At 51.4% G+C, this 18,918-nt stretch overlaps 1 protein-coding gene across 1 annotated transcript in view; it reads right to left on the bottom strand.

The window, feature by feature from the left end:
- Window positions 1–18,918, bottom strand: part of CCDC60 (coiled-coil domain containing 60) — a 166,361-nt gene that overhangs the window by 8,925 nt on the left and 138,518 nt on the right. Inside the window, 4 exon segments of the mRNA XM_055147096.1 lie at window positions 787–849; window positions 4,338–4,409; window positions 9,637–9,721; window positions 11,753–11,981. Of these exon segments, the coding sequence (XP_055003071.1) occupies window positions 787–849; window positions 4,338–4,409; window positions 9,637–9,721; window positions 11,753–11,981 (449 nt within the window).

Below are 18,918 nucleotides of genomic sequence, written 5' to 3'. Positions count from 1 at the left end.
CCATTCTCCCCCACCAATGTTCCCAGCAACCCTCCCACCACTCCCACCCCATCCCTCACCACCCTGGCCCACCTCAGTGGCAGGGCATTCCCTGTTGTTCTCTCTTCTTTTGGGTGTGGTGGTTTGCACTAGGGGTATGGAGCGGCCACCGTGTTCGGTCTATAGTCTACTTTCGGCACGCGTCTTTCAACCCGAGTGGGTCCTCCCAACATCCTTTACTTGGTGTTCCCTTCTCCATCTGAGCTGCCTTTTCAAACCCCAGCATGTGAGGCCGGTTTCCAAGCCATGGAGCTGACCTGCCAGGAGGCATTTTTTTTTTTTTTTATCTTTTTGGGTCACACCCAGCGATGTCAGGGATTACTCCTGGCTCTGCACTCAGGAATTACTCCTGGCGGTGCTTGGGGGACCATATGGGATGCTGGGGATCGAACCCGGGTTGGTCGCATGCAAGGCAAATGCCCTACCAGCTGTGCTATTGCTCTGGTCCCAGGAGGCATTCTTAAAGGAGCTCCTTGGTGAGGTTCCGTACTACTCCAGCCTTCCGGGGTGAGTTTGAGGCATAAGCAAGACAATGCATACACTATGCGTCAACCCACCCCAGGCCAAAGGCAAGGCTTGATGCCACCATCTGCGTGGTGGATTGGCACTGCGGTCATGAGCCTCTTGCCCCAGAAGTCCCTTGGCACCAGGGAGTTTGGTCTGCAGCAGTTACATCCATACCCCTGGGATCACAGGGCGTGTGGCCGCCATCTTACCTGGTCTCCTTCCATCGCCTGCCTCACTTACCTTTTGCCCTTCCTCTGGCTTAGCTGGGAGTGGCTGTCTGCACTTGTGCTGATAGACCTGTCGCTGAAACACGTAGGGACAGTTTCAGGTTATGCCATGACAGCTTTTCATCCAGAGGGTAGCTCTAGGCCCCCGTGACATCCGCCAGCGGCCTGGATTCCAGTAAGGGAGGTTTCTCAGGCTGTATTTCCCCCACATCTTGGTTGTTGCTTTTACTGGACCCCCAGCCAACAAGCCCCCCCTTATTTCTCCTGCACCTTCTCAAGGCCTTTTTTGAGAGAGAAGAAAACATCGAGACAGGTTGTGGGGAGGGTGGCAGGAGGGAAACTGGGGACATGGGGGCTGGGAAATGTACACTGGTGGAGAGATGGGTGTGGGGACGCCGTGTGGCTGAAACCCGACCATGCACAGCTCTGTTACTGTATCCCATGGTGATTCAACAGGGAATTAAACAAACAAAAAGAACAAGACCATCAAAAACAAAACAAAGCAAAACAAATAAAGTTGTTTCTCCCTTTGGAGCTTCAGCTCGTTTTAGACTCTTTCTGCCTCCTCCCCTTTCCTCCTTCTCCTCACCTTCGTGAGCGGCTAACCCCAGGCCAAGTCCAGGGCCCAGAGACAGGAATGGCTATTGTCTTCAGCATTCCTTTCCCCAGACCCTCTCTTCACTTGAAGAGATGCTTCTGAACTTCGCTATTGAGTTGAACACCCGTTTCTGCGCTTGACTTTGGAGACCGGCAGAGCTGGGCTCAGAGCCCAACCCTGGCCCTCCCTGCGACCCCCACCCCTGTCTGTGGGCCTGCACCTTCGCTTGGATGGTCACTCTCCTCATGTGTTGTCGATTCATTCCTCCTGTGCTCTGACACTTTCTAGGTGAGGGCTGATTGAATGATTGAAGTCCCTGGGGGTGGTTCCCTGCTGTGACTTTCGCTGGCTTGGGTTTCTTGAAGAGGGTGTGTGTGTGTGTGTGTGTGTGTGTGTGTGTGTGTGTGTGTGTGTGTGTGTGTTTGTGTGAGCGCTCACGCGCACGTGCGTGCAAGTGTGCGTGAAGCTCTCTTGCTCCCTCTCCCACTCCACTCGTGTGTGTGTATGTGTGTGTGAGCGCTCACGCGCGCGTGCGTGCACATGTGTGTGTGAAGCTCCCTTGCTCCCTCTCCCCCTCCACCCTTGTGTGAGTGTGTGTGTATGTGAAGCTCCCTTGCTCCCTCTCCCCCTCCACCCTTGTGTGTGTGTGTGTGTGTGTGTGAAGCTTCCTTGCTCCCTCTCCTCCTCCACTCTTGTGTGTGTGTGTGTGTGTGTGTGTGAAGCTTCCTTGCTCCCTCTCCCCCTCCACTCTTGTGTGTGTGTGTGTGTGTGTGTGTGTGTGTGTGCGTGTGTGAAGCTTCCTTGCTTCCCCTCCCTTCCCCAATCTGCTTCTGACTTAAATGGTTTGTCTCTGAGGTCAGAGACAGCCTTTATTGACAGGCGCCTTCAGATCCAGCGTCTACCAGCTTCTTTCATGCTCTTCTCTACTCATCTCTAAGTGCTAAGAAAGACCGACTCAGCTGTTTCTGTTGTTGTGTGGTGCCAGTGGGTGAGGTTATTTCTGATATTCCTGTGCTGTGTGGCTGACCCACCTCTACTGGGATTGAGGACTATGCAGCTGTGTTAGGAAATGCTTCCAGGACACTTTGGATAGGGGAGGACCCTTTGCGTTGCCCCTGTCCCCAGAAGTGGATAGCCCTGGACTGAGAGGTTTGGGCTTGGTAGGCGACAAACAAGCCCTTGGCTCACTTAGCTGGGACACAGGGACCCACAGGGCCTTGTGCTTGAACCAGTTTCCCACACCCCTGAAGATTACTTTTTTTTTTTCTTGGCGTTTTGGGCCACACTCAGCAATGCTCAGGATTTACTCCTGGCTCTGCACTCAGGAATCACTCCTGGTGGTGCTCAGGGCATTCTGTGGGGAATGAACCTGGGTTGGTCACATGCAAGGCAAGCACCTTACCCACTGTGCTATTTCTCTGTCCCCTTAAAAGGACATTTTGGGGAGAGCCTATTGGCTTTTACTTTCACCCTCGAGATATGGTTCTTCCCATGTGACTCATGGGTGATCAACAAACCAACCAACAGACATAAATCACAAAGACCTTTTGCCTGACTAATATCCCCGTCTCTTGGAATTTTTGCTAGAACAGCTAAATGTTCTCTTATCTCAGGTTCTCTGTACATGCTGTTTCTTCAGCTTGGAACACTGCTCCCACCTTTTCTAGGTGTGGGCTAGGGACTCCTTTTATTCCTTTGGTGCTCATACTGACTTAGTCTTGTTTAGGTCCCTCGTGCTCAACATCCATCCAGAGATCCATCCATGCCCTTCAAAACACTTTTCACAAGCACAATGATTTGGTTTGCTCTGTGGGACTATTTAATAAATGCACAACTCTCTTGCTAGGCTTGTTCCTAACCAAGGGGCAGGATTCTTGGAACTGATGAATGAGGGTGCAAGAAAAACGTACACCTTTATTTTCACTAGCCTTCAGCGGAAATGGAAATCAGAAGTATGGGCCTATCACATTACAATCGTGGGAGATATTTTGAAAAATCATTTACACTCGATACCAATCCAAAATCGTAGTCGTTATTGGACCTGCTGCTAAGTCTTATTATGGAACACATCACTAAGAAAGTTCATATTTTACCATAGCCCACATTTGCTTGCAATATCCTATCTGTCTTACTATAGATTTCTTTGTAAACCTTTACAACTTATAGTTTGCTTTTAAAAGAATATTTTTCCCCCTTGAAAGGAGTCCAAAGACTTTCTCAGATGGTCCAAGGGTCCATGAGACAAACAACTGTCAGGACCTCCACATAGATGAATCTTACCAGATTCAGGGGGCACTTGCATCTGTTTTGCTTATAGATGCCTCCCCTCCCCCCCACCCCAGTCTAGCATGACTCCTGGCACAAGAGGGTGAATAAATGAATTGGGGGTAGACCTCTGCCTCCCGCACAAGTTACCCCAGTAAGAGGGGAAGGGAGCCTCCTTTAACACCCTCATGGCACCCCTTCTCTCCAGGGAAATTTGAAATGTTATGGGAGAAACTGGCAAGCTACTGAGAGTTTCCTGCCCACATGGGACAGCCTCGCAAGCTTCCCATGGTGTATTTATATGCCAAAGCCAGCAACAACTGGGTCCCATTCCCCTGACCCTGAAAGAGCCTCCAATGAGGCATCATTGGGAAGGCCAAGTAGAGAGAGGCTTCTAAAATCTCAGGGATAGGACGAATGGAGAGGTTGCTGAGACCGCTCGAGAAATTTGACGATCAACAGGATGATGATGATGATGATGGTCTCTATCTGATTATATTTCTCTAGCTTACCACCTACACTCCTGGGAACTCCCCAACCTTGGGACCTAAGGTATTTCCAGTGAGAAGGAAAAAACACTCCCAGCCCTGCCCCAAGTTGTACTGTTGGGTGAGAAGCATCTCTGAAATGAATGACCTGGGCTGATTGCACCCTCCCTCTCCACCACAGACCCCCCTCAGGGCCCCCCCAGGCCATCCTACCTTGACTTGATTGTGGTCTGCATGTCTTTGTTGATAGAATCACTTTTGGTTTGCCTGAGCATTGCCGTGATGCTGCAAAGCAAGGAGAGAATCAAGCGCTGCACCCCCCAAACCCCTCCCAAGGCTGGAGGGAGGACAGTCCCCTGTCTACAGCGGTGAGTGTCCACGAAGAGGTTGGTTTCTTGGAATAGAGCTTCCTGACCCGAGTGCACAGAGATCTGGATACAGCGCAGTGGGATCCCAGAAGTGGAGTATAAGCCACACACACACACACACACACACACACACACACACACACACACACACACACTTCTGATGCAGGGGGCCAGAGTCTTTGAATCTCCCAGCAAGCCTTTGAGTCTCTCAGCAGGCGCTGAGATCATGCTTACTCCCTTGGCTCTGGGGGAAGATGAAAACATTCCTGAGCACCGCAGCCCACGCTCGCCTTCAGAAATGCTGAAGAACTACAGCTAGGTGGCTTTAAGGATAAGGCCATCCTCCCAGGGGACACTGTCTTGGGATGGTCCACTTCCTCTCTGCACCCCCACCTATCATTTGTTTGTTTCTGGAGTTTTTCCCGCCCTCTGAGTCCTGCTGTGTGGGAGCTGGCTGTCAGGGAGGGTTCGATCTCAGAGGAGAGGACGTGGGTGGGACATTGGTGTTTGCTCTCTGGCTAGCTTGCTCCGTCCTTAAGGTGTACGCAGGTTGAGTTTTGTGAGAAGCAGGATCTCCCAAGGTGCTTTTTTGTCTTGGGTGACCTTATTCACGCAGCTCCCGGCTATTTCTCTCTCCCATTAGGGCTAGGCAGATGTCCAGGGTAATGGTGAGGCAACATAGCCCTGAAAGTGAAATAGATTTTTTTTTTTTTGCTTTTTTGCTCACACCTGGCGATGCACAGGGTTACTCCTGGCTCTGCACTCAGGAATTACTACTGGCAGTGCTCAGGGGACCATATGGGATGCTGGGATTCGAACCCGGGTCGGCCACATGCAAGGCAAACTCCCTACCCACTGTGCTATTGCTCCAGCCCCCATGAAGGTGAAATGGAAGCAGCAGCAGCCGACATCACCCCCGCCCTGCTCCGCCCGTATTTATTGAAGGCTTCCCACCCGCCCCGCATGTGCTAGTATGTTTAATGCAGAAAGATGTGAGGATGACTCATCCCAGTAGGCACTGTGCCCATTCCGATGATGACCCTTTGCAGGGATGATGTCTTCGGGATGAGCTGGCCAAGGACCCTCACTTTATAGAACTGGAGTTATGGTCAGAGATGTGAAGCTTTTTTTTTTTTTTTTTGCTTCTTTGGGGAGGGTCACACCCGGCGGTGCTCAGGCGTTACTCCTGGCTCTGCACTCAGGAATTACTCCTGGTGGTGCCCTGAGGATCCTGTGGAATGACGGGGATCGAATCTGGGTCAACCGCATGCAAAGCAAGTGCCCTCCCTGCTGTGCTATTGGCCCTGGTCCGGAGAGGTGAAGCCTTTTGCTTGATGTCACGGAGCAAGGGAATGAGGGGGGATGGAGGTGGGCATGAGTCGGTTTGGTGCAAAGGTCGATGCTTTGATACCCCAAGATCCCATGTTAGAGATGAGCACCCTGGAGCTGAGGGCAAGATTGATTGAGAAGCACCAGGTAGGAACCCGTGTCAGTCTGACGCCAAAGCCAGCGTTGTGCAGGCAGTTCTGACACAGCAGGGGCCCCTCTGGCCTCGATCCTTCCTCAACACCCGCCTCTACTGCTGACAATGCAAGCCCAGCAGCAGGGATCTTAAGGGCCATCATTGTCCCCTGGGGTCACTGTCTTTGGGGCCCCCAAGGCATGTTGAAGCAGCCGCGGCAGATCCATCGCGAGCAGGCGGAGGTGGGGGCTGGTGCGCTGGAGAGTGCTTGGTGAACTGTAATTACGGTAATAACAACAACCAATAAGTCATCGCCGGCATCCCAGTAGGCTGAAGGCGATGATGAACCTCTTCGAGTGCCTCATTTATTTTCCCAGAGTAATTTGCTTACTCATGAGGGAGCCGCACTCGGAACAGGGTCTCTGTCTGTCTGCTTCTTGCGTACATGCCCTTGGAGGCTCTGAGAGGCCCTGAGCTTGGCGGACATGGCTTTCCACCAGGAGGAGGGCTCCCAGGGTTCGAATCTACCCCGATAAGCCTGCTACAAAGGTCGATGAAATGCTGGAGGAGCCTTGGAATCTTCCAGAGGCCTGTGTGCAAGGCCCCCAGACACACAGATGTTTCTTTTATTTATTTATTTATCTATTTATCTATCTATTTATTTATTTATTTATTTATTTATTGCTTTTTGGGTCACACCCGGTGATGCTCAGGGGTTACTCCTGGCTCTGCATTCAGGAATTACTCCTTCCCGGTGGTGCTTGGGGGACCCTATGGGATGCCAGGGATCGGGGCTCGAACCCAGGTTGGCTGCATGCAAGGAAAATGCCCTACCCTTCATACTATCACTCCGGTCCATACAGAGGTTCCTTAAAGGGGCCATAGTCCCTTTGACCATGCTTGGTCAGGCACCATCTGGAATATTCATCTCTGCCCTCCAACTTTGGCCGGGTGGCTCTTTCTCAGGCTTCCTCCAGCTTCTCAGCCAAAAAAAATCTTCTTTTTTGGAGGAAATTTCTTTGACTCCCAGTCCCACTTCACCCAGTCTTGACTGGATGCTTCCATTGCTCTCTTACTCACTTCTGAGCATGTCTGACCACCGCAAGCACAGAGTGCAAGCTTATCTGGAAGAATTCATGGGAAGAATGAATGACCTAGGTTTGGGGGATAGCTCAAGGGGTAGAGTATAAGCCTAGCATGTGACAGCAGCTGCGTTCAATCCCCTGCACTGCTGTGAGTGGTCCCCTGCCCTCAGATGCCACAAGGTGTGGTCCCAGTTGGGGGAGATAATGATGGACTCATCTTCGGGTTCTTGGAAAGCACATGGCAGAGCTGTGAGGAGAAGACTTCTCGGAAGTGGAAAGATTTGGAGTCGAGGGCTGGGGAGACAGTACAGGGGTTGTTTGCCTTGTATGAACCTGAGCCTGTTTCGAGTTTCTAATACCACATACAATCCGCTAAGCACTGCCAGGGGTTACTCCTGAGCACAGAGCCAGGAATAGACCCTGAACACTGCTGAATATAGCCTCATCCTGCTCTCTAGCTCCCCACCCCTCCCCCGTTCCCCTGTATCTAGAGTAGAGTTATGGCCTTCCCCTTCATTAGCTGTGTGACCTGGAAGAAGTGACTTAGCTTTTCTGAGTTTTGCTTTCTTATTTGTAAAAGTAAAGGTAATGGTGGGCTGGAGTGATAGCACAGTGGGTAGGGTGTTTGCTTTGCACACGGCTGACCCGGGTTCGATTCCTCTGCCCCTCTTGGAGAGCCAGGAAAGCTACCCAGAGTATCTCACCCGCATGGGAGAGCCTGGCAAACTACCCATGGCATATTTGATATGCCAAAAACAATAACAACAAGTCTTACAGTGGAGACGTTACTGGTGCCTGCTGGAGCAAATCGATGAGCAACGGGATGACAGTGATACAGTGATACAGTGAAAGGTAATGGTATCTAGCTCAGAGGCTGCTTTTGGAAGAGCTCAGAGAGGCAATACGTGACCAGGATGTGGAGCTTGGTTCTTGACCGTGCTTGGTTCTTCCCCTGAAATAACAGTTCTGGCACTGGGAGCCCTTTACATTCCCCTCAGCACTCATGCTTCCTGAGCCTTGGTCTCCAGGCGGGGAAGAACATACCTGGGTATTGGGTAACATTGGCCAGTCCTTTCTCCTCTGCAGCAAGGGGCTTGGGTTGACTGAGTAACACCCATCACAGTGCCTCTGAAGCACTTTCATTCATCCTCAACTTCTCCTTTGTGCTCTGCTTCCCTTCTCTATTAATCACTCAGTTCCCCTAATCAGACATTGTGACTTGTAAGGATTTTGTATTTGTAAGTGAAATACTGCTTTTCTATTTCCTTTGTGTTCTTTGCAGTTTACTTCCGAGCAATGTCCTTTGTGCACCGACACAGGAAGCCAATTGATGCCATGTTCTTGTTACTTGAGAAGTTAATTGACTCCAAATCATATTGACTCCTGGGCATCTGTTATATTTACTCAACTTAAGCCTCAGTTACCCTTAGTTCCTAGCACCCCCAAAAAGGGTCCCGGTGAAGAGTCTTGGATGGGGCTAGGGCAAGCTGCAAGCTACCCTGACTTTGAAAAGGGACAGGCCAACCACCATAAAACTTACAATAATTTATGAGCATGGTCATGGACCAACTCTGTCATGACCCAAAAAGAAGTAACTGGACAAGGACCCTACTGGGGTTAGGAAGGATGAATCTGGCTTGAGGACTCTAGTCTGGAATATACAGTGAGATGTACCCAGCAAGAGAGGCACCCTTTACGTTTGGTAAATCTCTTACTGTGTCCATACAAAATGACTAGAAATATCATTAAGAAGTAAATTTAAGATAACTGTTCACATGAATACTGGCTAAGGGAAGAGAAAAGTAATATGCCTTAGATGGGATTCCACCCTGGGTGACCTCCTAGTCGGATGAGATATTGTCCTAGAAGAGCTTCCCCTGAAGGAAGGGCTTTACATAAGTTGATTGTGCTCTTCAGCTATGTGTAACTGTTACCCCCAACCTTTCTTTTTTTTTTTTTTTTGCTTTTTTTTTTTGGGTCACACCCAGTGATGCACAGGGGTTACTCTTGGCTCTTCACTCAGGAATTACCCCTGGCGGTGCTCAGGGGACCATATGGGATGCTGGGATTCGAACCCAGTTTGGCCGCATGCAAGGCAAACGCCCTCCCTGCTGTGCTATTGCTCCAGCCCCATCTTTTTTTTTTTTTTAACTATGGCTGTGACAAGGGGCGTGAGGAGATGGGAATAAGGAGCAGGGGGAAATTGGACTGGTGAGACTGGAAGGGAGGCAGAGGATGACACTAGAATAGGATGGAGAGAGGAATAAACGGTGACTGATCACCAACCAGCTCAGTGGCCCTGTTCCCTTCTTCAGGCCTCCATTGGTGGCAGCGGCCAGTCCGGAGTGGGGGGTGGGGGCTCATGGCCACCAAACATATGTGTTGTACCGCCACACTGTTTTTTTTTTTCCTTTTTGGGTCACACCTGGCGATGCACAGGGGTTACTCCTGGCTCTGCACTCAGGAATTGCTCCTGGTGGTGCTCAGGGGACCCTATGGGATGCTGGGGATCGAACCCTGGTTGGCCACATGCAAGACAAATGCCCTCCCTGCTGTGCTATCGCTCCAGCTCACTGCCACACTTTTCGCACACACACCTGGGCACTTTCTTCAGAGACTCAGCCTCCATCATGACACACCGGTGGGCATCTTCCCGGACCAGCTCCAGGAGCTTCTGCAGATCTGAGGGGAGTGAAGGAGGTTTGAGGTGCTCAGGTAACAGGCATGTGTAGGGATGCCCAGGCCCGAGGTGGACATGGCTTTGCTGGGAAGTGACCCCAGGACCTGAGGTCTGGGAGGCAGAGCATGCCCTGGGTCTTTCTCTGGACTCAGATTTGTCTGGGGCTGTCTTAGCCTCTGACTCATCCTTGGTCCATCTCTGCTGGTGGGAGAAGGGACTGAAGAGGAACAAGGAGGGGGAGGGTGGGAGACTGGGAGCTAGAATGTTCTATCAGGGACTGTGGAGCACTCTACCATGTGGCTGAGGTTGGGTAGGTGTGAAATAAAACTCATGTCTTGAGCATGGTTTTCCTCGAGGCCTTCCGGGAAGGAGACTGGTGCAGGGAGGGAGAGTTTCCTTTGACAGGTGCCCTCTTCCCGAGGAACCAGCTCAGTCCCCAGTGTGCTGGGCAGTATGTGGATGCTGTGCTCATTTCTCCAGACAAGGCGGCAAACCTGTGTTTCCAAACAATGTCCCTCAAGAAAAAGATTCTGACTTCCTTCCCTCAGCACCGTCCACCCCTAGCTCATCTAAGAAACTTTTCCTGGAGCAACTCAGCCCATCTCTTCTCTTGCTCTTGTGTGGACTGGCTGGAAGTGTGGGACGGACGGCAGAGGACCCACCGCTGGGGGTTGCCATGAAAGAGAGGTTCTCCTCCAACTCTCTCCAAACTGGGCGCTCCCAGAGGGGCAGAAGGAAGGACAAGGACCTTCATTTCTGGGGCATCCCCTCTGCCATCGGTTGGGGAGGGGATCAGTCCACAGAGGGGTTAGGACCCGCTGTCCCTAGTCATTGCATCCACAAAGACATCATTATGTGGCCTACCCCTGCAAGTGAGACCTCGGGCGTATGGTGTGTCTCTCAAAATAGGATTCACGAACTCAGAATCAATTTGAGGAGGTTTAAAAAGGCAGTGGAAGAGAAAATTAATCCACTATTTTTTTTTTGGTCAAGGCAGTGACAAATGGGAAGGAGGTTAAGGTATAGCTAGAGGGAAGCAGAGGAAAGGGGTCTGAGGTGGTGGTGGAAGGATTTTCTTACCAGCCTGTAGTTCTAGAGCAGAAATGGGACTCTAATGGCTGTTGTAGACCTACTATGTGACTGCTGAAGGTGGCTAAGATACCCTTGTTACATTGCTGCAAGGAGTTCACAACTCTTTTTCCCTTTCTTCAGTAACAGATAAAGGTGCATAAAAGTGTGTGTGTGTGTGTGTGTGTGTGTGTGTGTATTTACTTGCCTAATTTCCCAATAGCCTTTGCAGTCAACATAGGCCTGTGGCTAAGTCCCAGGCAATGAGATTTTAGCAGAAGTGCTACAGGTGAGGCAATGTGGAAAATGACTACCAAAAATGCACACCTGGTGTACTGAATAAAAACAGTGAGGCCTGGCCGGAGAGACAGCACAGTAGGTCCTGGCATGGGACAGACCCGGGTTGGATCCCCCGGCATCCCATATGGTACCCCGAGCAGTGCCGGGAGTCATTCCTGAGTGCAGAGCCAGGAGTAACCTCTGAGCATTGCTGGGTGTGGTCTCAAAAAGTCAAAAAACAAAAACAAAACAAAACAAAACAGTGAGGCCTCGAGCCTCTCACCGACACAGCCTCGTGACTCTGACTTCCTGATGCAGAGAGAACTTCAGGACTGGCGAAAGCGTGCAAGGGTTATGGTGCACGCCTGGCATGAGGCACACTCTAGTTTGATTCCCTGAATCATGTGGTCCTCTGAGCATTGCTTGGTGCAGCCCTGGTGACTCTTTGAGCACTGCTGGAGTGGCCCGGTTAGTCCCCGGAAACACATAGTAGCTGCTGAAAGAAACATGAGCGGAATGGAAAAAGATCCGGTACCTTGATGCTGATGGTAGTTCCTCTCCATCTCTGAGCTCCATTGAGGAAAAGTGAAAGAAGTTTAAGAAAGCTGAAAAGGGGACCCCGAGGTGGTGGTGGGGCAGGAGGGGTTCTTCAGGTCTGACCGTCGTGATCCCAAGGGAGCACTTACTGTGATGGAGGTTTTCTTCCTCGGGCTTGGTGGAAGAAGATTCATTGTCCTCCATGTCCTTGGCCTGAATGGTCACGCTTGGGTGGTCGTCCGAGCCAGGGAAGTTCATGGAGGCCATGCTGCTCTGGGGGGAGGACACCATGCTGGTCCGAGACAGACTGATCATGGACCCTCGCCGGCTGGGCTTGCGGCTGGTGGTGCGGGTCCCGGGAAGCTTGAATTTCTTGGCCTACAGGAAAGAGAGAGAGAGAGAAGAGGCTAATTCAGACGAGGATGGGAGAAAGGCAAGGGGCGGGGGAGAAACAGAGAGACAGAGACAGGAAGGAAGACACGGAAAGGGAAGATCTGGGTCTAAATCCAAACTCCTCTTTGTGGGGCCCTTTGCAAATGCCACGAGGACTATTCTGGGGCCTGTGATGACCTCCTGTACACGGAAAACTCACTTAAACGGTGCATTATTTGGAGCAGACACGATAGGGCTTATTCTAATCAGCAAGTGCCACGCTTGCTGGTCCCCCGAGGCCAGCGCAGAGCCCAGCATGTTGCCATGGCTTCCAGCAGCCTCCCGCTGACCCTCAGTGTGGATACCTACGTAGGGCCAGACACTGGCCTTGTTTCTTAATACTCTTCTGTTTTTTTTTCCTTTTTGGGTCACACCCAGCGTTGCACAGGGGTTACTCCTGGCTCTGCACTCAGGAATTAATCCTGGCGGTGCTCGGGGGACCCTATGGGATGCTGGGATTCAAACCTGGGTCGGCCGCGTGCAAGGCAAATGCCCTACCTGCTGTGCTCCAGCCCCTGGCCTTGTTTCTTAAGCTTCCCTCTGGTTTGGATCCTAAATTGCACAGGGCGATTTCTGATGGATGCCCGAGTCTCAGTGAATGGAGAATCTGGATTCCCTGGGGATTTCTAAAGCAGATGAGCCAGAGAAACTTCTAGAAAGCAGAGTAAGGAGGGGTTATATTTGACTGGTGATCGTGCAGGGTGGGGAGATATGATTACGGTGGTTAGAAAGGTCCAGATACAAGCCTGGAAGCTTCAGGGGGGCTAAGGAAAGTCCTGTGAGAGAAATATGGGCTTGTGGAAGGAAAGGGGACAGAGGGAGACTGACTGCAAGGGGTATGTGTGTGTGCATGGGAGTGTGTGTGTGCACACACATGTGTGTGTACATGCGCGCATGAGCATATACCGCACATCCAAGCCCATGTTGCCTGTGTGTTGTCTAGGACTGCTGTCTTTTCAGAGGCTTCCAGACTTGTCAGTGCTCTCAGAGTGAGGCAAGGGTGAGGCTCGGTGGAGAGCACTTGCCTCTCCTGGGTGAGGCCCTGGGTTCAATTCCTAGAATTGTACTACAGAAAAACACAAAAACACAATGAAAAACACAGAAAACCACAAAAACGTTGCACAAAAACATAGGAAAAAAATTGCAGAACCAGAATTTAAGCTCAGGCCAGGCTGGCACCAAAGAAAACAATAATAATAATCATCACTATCATGGTCATTCTGTTGCTCATCGATTTGCTCGAGCGGGCACCAGTAACGTCTCCATTGTGAGACTTGTTGTTACTATTTTTGGCATATCCAATACACCACGGGTAGCTTGCCAGGCTCTCCCGTGCGGGCGGGATACTCTTGGTAGCTTGTCAGGCTCTTCGAGAGGGGCAGAGGAATCGAACCCGGGTCGGCAGCGTGCAAGGCAAACGCCCAACCCGCTGTGTTATCTCTCCAGCCCACCATTACCTTTATTTTCACAAATAAGAAAGCAAAACTCAGGGGCTGGAGAGATAGCACAGCGGGTAGGGCGTTTGCCTTGCACGCGGCCGAGCCGGGTTCAAATCCCAGCATCCTATATGGTCCCCTGAGCATGGCCAGGGGTGATTCCTGAGTGCAGAGCCAGGAGTAACCCCTGTGCATCGCCAGGTGTGACCCAAAAAGCAAAAAAAAAAAAAAAAAAAGAAAGCAAAACTCAGAAAAACTCAGTCACTTCTTCCAGGTCATACAGCCAATGAAGGGGAAGGCCATAACTCTACTCTAGACTAACAGAGAGGGGAAGCAGAGCACAAAGGAGAAGTTGAGGATGAATGAAAGTGCTTCAGAGGCACTGTGGGGGGTGTTACTCAGTCAACCCAAGCCCCTTGCTGCAGAGGAGAAAGGACTGGCCAATGTTATCCAACACCCAGGTATGTTCTTCCCCCCCGGAGACCAAGGCTCAGGGAGCATGAGTGCTGAGGGGAATGTTAAGGGCTCCCAGTGCCAGAACTGTTACTTCAGGGGAAGAACCAAGCATGGTCAAGAACCAAGCTCCACATCCTGGTCACGTATTGCCTCTCTGAGCTCTTCCAAAAGCAGCCTCTGAGCTAGATACCATTGCCTTTCACTGTATCACTGTATCACTGTCATCCCATTGCTCATTGATTTGCTCGAGCGGGCACCAGTAACATCTCCACTGTAAGACTTGTTGTTACTGTTTTTGGCATATCGAATATGCCACGGGTAGCTTGCCAGGCTCTGCCGTGCGGGCAGGATACTCTGGGTAGCTTGCCGGGCTCTCTGAGAGGGACGGAAGAATCAAATTCAGGTCATCCGTGTGCAAGGCGAACGCCCTACTGCTCCACATTATTATTATTATTATTATTTTCTTTTTGGGTCACACTTGGCGATGCACAGGGGTCATTCCTGGCTCTGCACTCAGGAAGAGCCTCTGGTGGTGCTCAGGGGACCATATGGGATGCTGGGAATCGAACCCGGGTCGGCCGCATGCAAGGCAAACGCCCTACCCGCTGTGCTATCGCTCCAGCCCCAATTCCACATTATTATTAATTGTATTTTATAATAATTTATTATTACTAGTATTTACCTGGATTAAAAGATACTTTAAAATCCTTTTTAGGAGGGTCATTGAAAATACCCCTGACCCCATGATTTTTTAAACTTGTATTTATTTATTTATTATTGAATTACCATGAGATATAGTTGCAAAGTTTCATGATTGGGTTTCAGGCATACAATGATCGAACACCCATCCTTCCACCATGTACATTTCCCTCCACCAATGTCCCCAGTGCCCCTCCCACCACCCCACCCTCACCCTGCCCACTGCCTCTATGGCAGGCACTTTCCTTTCTACTCTTTCTCTACTTTTGGAAGGAAAGAGTCAGAGGGAGAGTGACTGCAAGGAGTGTGTGTGTGTGTGTGTGTGTGTGTGTGTGTGTGTGTGTGTGTGTATGCGTGTGCATGAGCATTATGGTTTGCAATAACAGATACTGAGAGGCCATCCTGTTTGGTCCTCTGGTTAATGATTCTTCAGTACCCTTAAAATACCAGGTTCACCGGGGTGAGAGTTAGCCCTCGGTGAAGTCAGAGCTTAGGACCAGCCTGCATCGTTGTTTACACCCGACAGGAACGATTTCATTTGGAACTGAGCACTGGGTACCGGGGAAGAAGAAAGGGAGAGACGGCCTCAACCGCATTCAGTTAACATCCAAGCGGGGAGTGGGGGAGCACTGTGTCCACCCGGGTTCATTTTAGGGAGCACCCTGAATGTCATCAGCAGTAATTTGGGGGATGGGCTCTGAGTTTCCACTGGAAGAGGAAGGGGGAGGAGGGATTTCTTGGCTACACAGAGGAAGGAACTGGTGGCGGGGGAGAGGGGGAGAGAGCAGGGTGGGCCTGGGGTGTAAGGTGGGAGCGCATGGCCGGACTCCCACCTCAATCCTCAGTGGAATTCTGCACCCGTGAGGGAAGGCTGCAGCAGGAGATGGGCTGACAGGGAGAACCAGGGAGGCACCGGGTTTCTCCAGACTTCGGGGGACATGTCGGTCCCCTGTGATGGTGATGAAGGGACAGCGAATGCCCTGGGGGCACGTTCTCTTCTCTGACAGTGCAGCCCTGGTGGGGACACTGGTCCAGAGCTGCCCGGGCTGGCCAACCCTCCCTCTCCCCTGATGTCCTGTCTCGGGGGAAGCTGTTGGCAGGACTCAGGGGTAGTGCATGCGGAAGTCGCTTCTGCTTCATGCGTCTGGGACACCGTGGCTTCCTGACTCTGGCCAGCTGACTTCTACTATCCCCTTCATTTCCGGAAGCAGGGTGGGGTTGTCATAGAGAGGCCCGGAGCACTGGACTTTGAGCCAGGGTTGCTCAGGACCTGGGGCCTTGGCCCAGTCCTTCGCCCGGACTCAGTTTCCTTGTTTATGAAGCACAGTGATGCAGCGAAGGAGCCGCCGCGTCCAGAGCCAGGAGAGTCTCTTCCTTGCACTAGAATATCACCCCGTGTCCCTCAGGGCGCCATTAATTAAAATCCATTTAACCAGCTCAGCCGGGAAATCCAGACTGAGTATTGCTGAGTGGAAGAAGAAGGGTGTGGGGTGGGGAGATGTGGTGGCAGTTTCAGCATCTTGCTGAGCCCTTGATGTCAGACTGACTCTGAATCCACTTAAATCCCCAAATGCTGCATCTGGGGTGTGTGTGTGTGTGTGTGTGTGTGTGTGTGTGTGTGTGTGTGTCAGGAGCCATGTTAACCCGCTGCTATGTTCTATCTCAGCAGCAACCCCCTTTTTTGGGGAGGGTAGCAACCGAAACAAAGATTTCCTTCAATTAGATTTCCTTCTGCTCGCTTAGAGGCAGGGGTTTTAAACGGGCGGCTCACGGAGATAGCATTTCATTGTCCAAAGTTCACCAACTGCAGAGCTTTTCCATAAAAATGAGGCTATCGTAATGAATCACCGTGAGGGTACAGTTACAGATTTATACATTTTTGTGCTCACGTTTCCCTCTTTCAAAGTTCGAGAACCCATCCCTTCACCAGTGCCCATTCTCCACCACCAGTAAACCCAGCATCCCTCCCACCCTCCCCAATCCCATCTCTCCCCACCCCACCCTGCCACTGTGGCAGGGCATTCCCTTCTGTTCTCTCTCTCTAATTAGGTGTTGTGGTTTGCAATAAAGGTGTTGAGTGGCCATTGTGTTCAGTCTCTAGTCTATATTCGGCACGCATCACCCTTCCCCCGCATGGCCTCCGACCACATTTTACTTGGTGTTCCCTGCTCTGAGTTGCCCAGAATGAGAGACCAGCCTCCAAGCCATGGAGTCAACCTCCTGGTACTTATATCTACTATTCTTGGGTGTTAGTCTCCTACTCTGTTATTCTATAGTCCACAGATGAGTGCAATCTTTCTATGTCTGTCTCTCTCTTTCTGTATCGTCCTCTTTTGAAAATGATCAACTCTGGGTTCTCCTTTCTCATGGCAAAACGAGCTCACGCTGAGCAGTTCCACGCCCCCCCCCCGCCCCCCAATGGTGTGCACGGGTCTTCCCGTTTGCTACAGACCTCACCACTCCCTCCTGCCCCCTCTGCCTGATTCTTACTCTCATGGGCGCCACGTGTTGGCTCTGGCCAGCTCTGCCCCGGCAGTAGAATGACGGTTGCCTGGGGACTGACTGCAGCTGCTCTTTCAAAGCCTTCATTGACCAGGTGAGGAAGCTGCGGTCTGGAGGGAGGAAGGGCCTGCGCTGGCCTTCCTGAGCTGAGGCTTGTCCCAGCAGCCCGTGGACACCCTGGGGATCCCATCGACGCTCAAGTGTGGGATCTGTCTTCCCTCCTCCAGTTTCTGTTGTGAATATTCCCGAAGGACATTTTCTGTGCCTTTCTGATTTTTATAAAAAAAAAAAAAAGGGCTTATGGCTCCTGCTGCTTTTCTGGGCTTGTGAGACATGCGGGTATCTCCATAGCAACTTCCTAGGCTAAAAAAAAAAACAACCCACAAAGGCCCATTCCTTCCCGGAGCAGTCAGATGAGAGAGCAAGAAAATGGGGGCTCCCCTCATGAAGGGCTCTTTTAATCATGGTGCCGTGAAGAACGAGCATGAACTGACCCCGGCACTGAATAAGCGCACCCAGGCGGGACTCTTGGCTCCACCGTTACCCAGTTGTGTGACCTCATGTCAGTCACAGAAACCCTCTGAGTTGCTGTGTAGCTTGGCCATGCCCCATTCCCTGGGGATGTGTGCCTCTGGGGTTACTAAGGCAACAGGCTGGCCGGTCCCTCTAAAGAAAGCATCCTGAGCCCAGATCCTGGTCTCCTGGTGATTCTGTTAGAAGGTGGCATCTAAACAGGATTTAGTTGCCACCACCACCACGCTCAGCATTTTGACATTTTCCAAGTGACCCTGCATGCTACATTGTCTTCACTGGGGTTCTCTGTTGTGCTTGAGGTGGGCAGAGAGACGCGTCCCACCCAGCACTTGCCCCTGGCTGTGAGTGCCGTCTCCTCTCCTGCCTGTGTCTCAACATCACCTCTTGCCATTGTCGTCCGTCTTTATGGCTCTTGCTTATTCAGTTGATGAACTGGAAGCTTCGAGGGTTAGAAATGGTCTGGGAGCAAAAGAATGCATCTTTTTGTTTGTTTGTTTTGGGGGCCATACCTGGCGATGCTCAGGGCTTACTCTTGGCTTTACTCTTAGGAATGACTCCTGGTGGAGCTCAGGAAATTATACGAGACGCCAGAGGTGGAACCTAGGTGGCCACATGCAAGGCAAGTGCCCTACCCGCTGTACTATTGCTCCAGCCCCGAGAATACACTTCTTACTGTTCTCTTATTATTATTATTATTTTTTATTTAGTTTTGGGGTCGTACCCGGTGGTGCTCAGGGCTTACTCCTGGAATCAGTCCTGGTGGTGCTCTGAGGACTATTTACAATGCTGGGGATTGAACCAGGATCAGCCACACATTGGAGGCAAGTGTCATAACTCTGGTGCTGTCTCTCCAGACCCCCCTGGAGGGTCTTAAGAATAAACACCCGGAGTCAGAGAGCTGGCACCAGGGCAGAGTGTGTGCCACACAGGCAGGAGGCCCTGCGTTCCATTCCCTGAGCTGGGTGGCCCTAAGCACCACTGGGAGTGACCCCCGAAAACCACTAGGATAGGGCCCCAGACTGTGGGGCCTGCCCGGGCTGACAAGCACCCCTGAAGTTTGTACGTTTCTAGGGGTGGCCTCTCGCAAATGTTTCCAGACTCTTGTTCTAGTTTACAGACACCCTGTCTGCTGAATCACTCACTCCTAGTGGATTCAGTGGCGGGGGGGGGGGGGGAGAGAGAGAGAGAGAGAGAGAGAGAGAGAGAGAGAGAGAGAGAGAGAGAGAGAGAGAGAGAGAGAGAGAGAACTGACTGAC

Source organism: Sorex araneus, chromosome 9, assembly GCF_027595985.1.
Source record: "Sorex araneus isolate mSorAra2 chromosome 9, mSorAra2.pri, whole genome shotgun sequence".
Lineage (NCBI taxonomy): Eukaryota > Metazoa > Chordata > Mammalia > Eulipotyphla > Soricidae > Sorex > Sorex araneus.
This window is presented reverse-complemented; position numbering and strand designations above follow the sequence as displayed.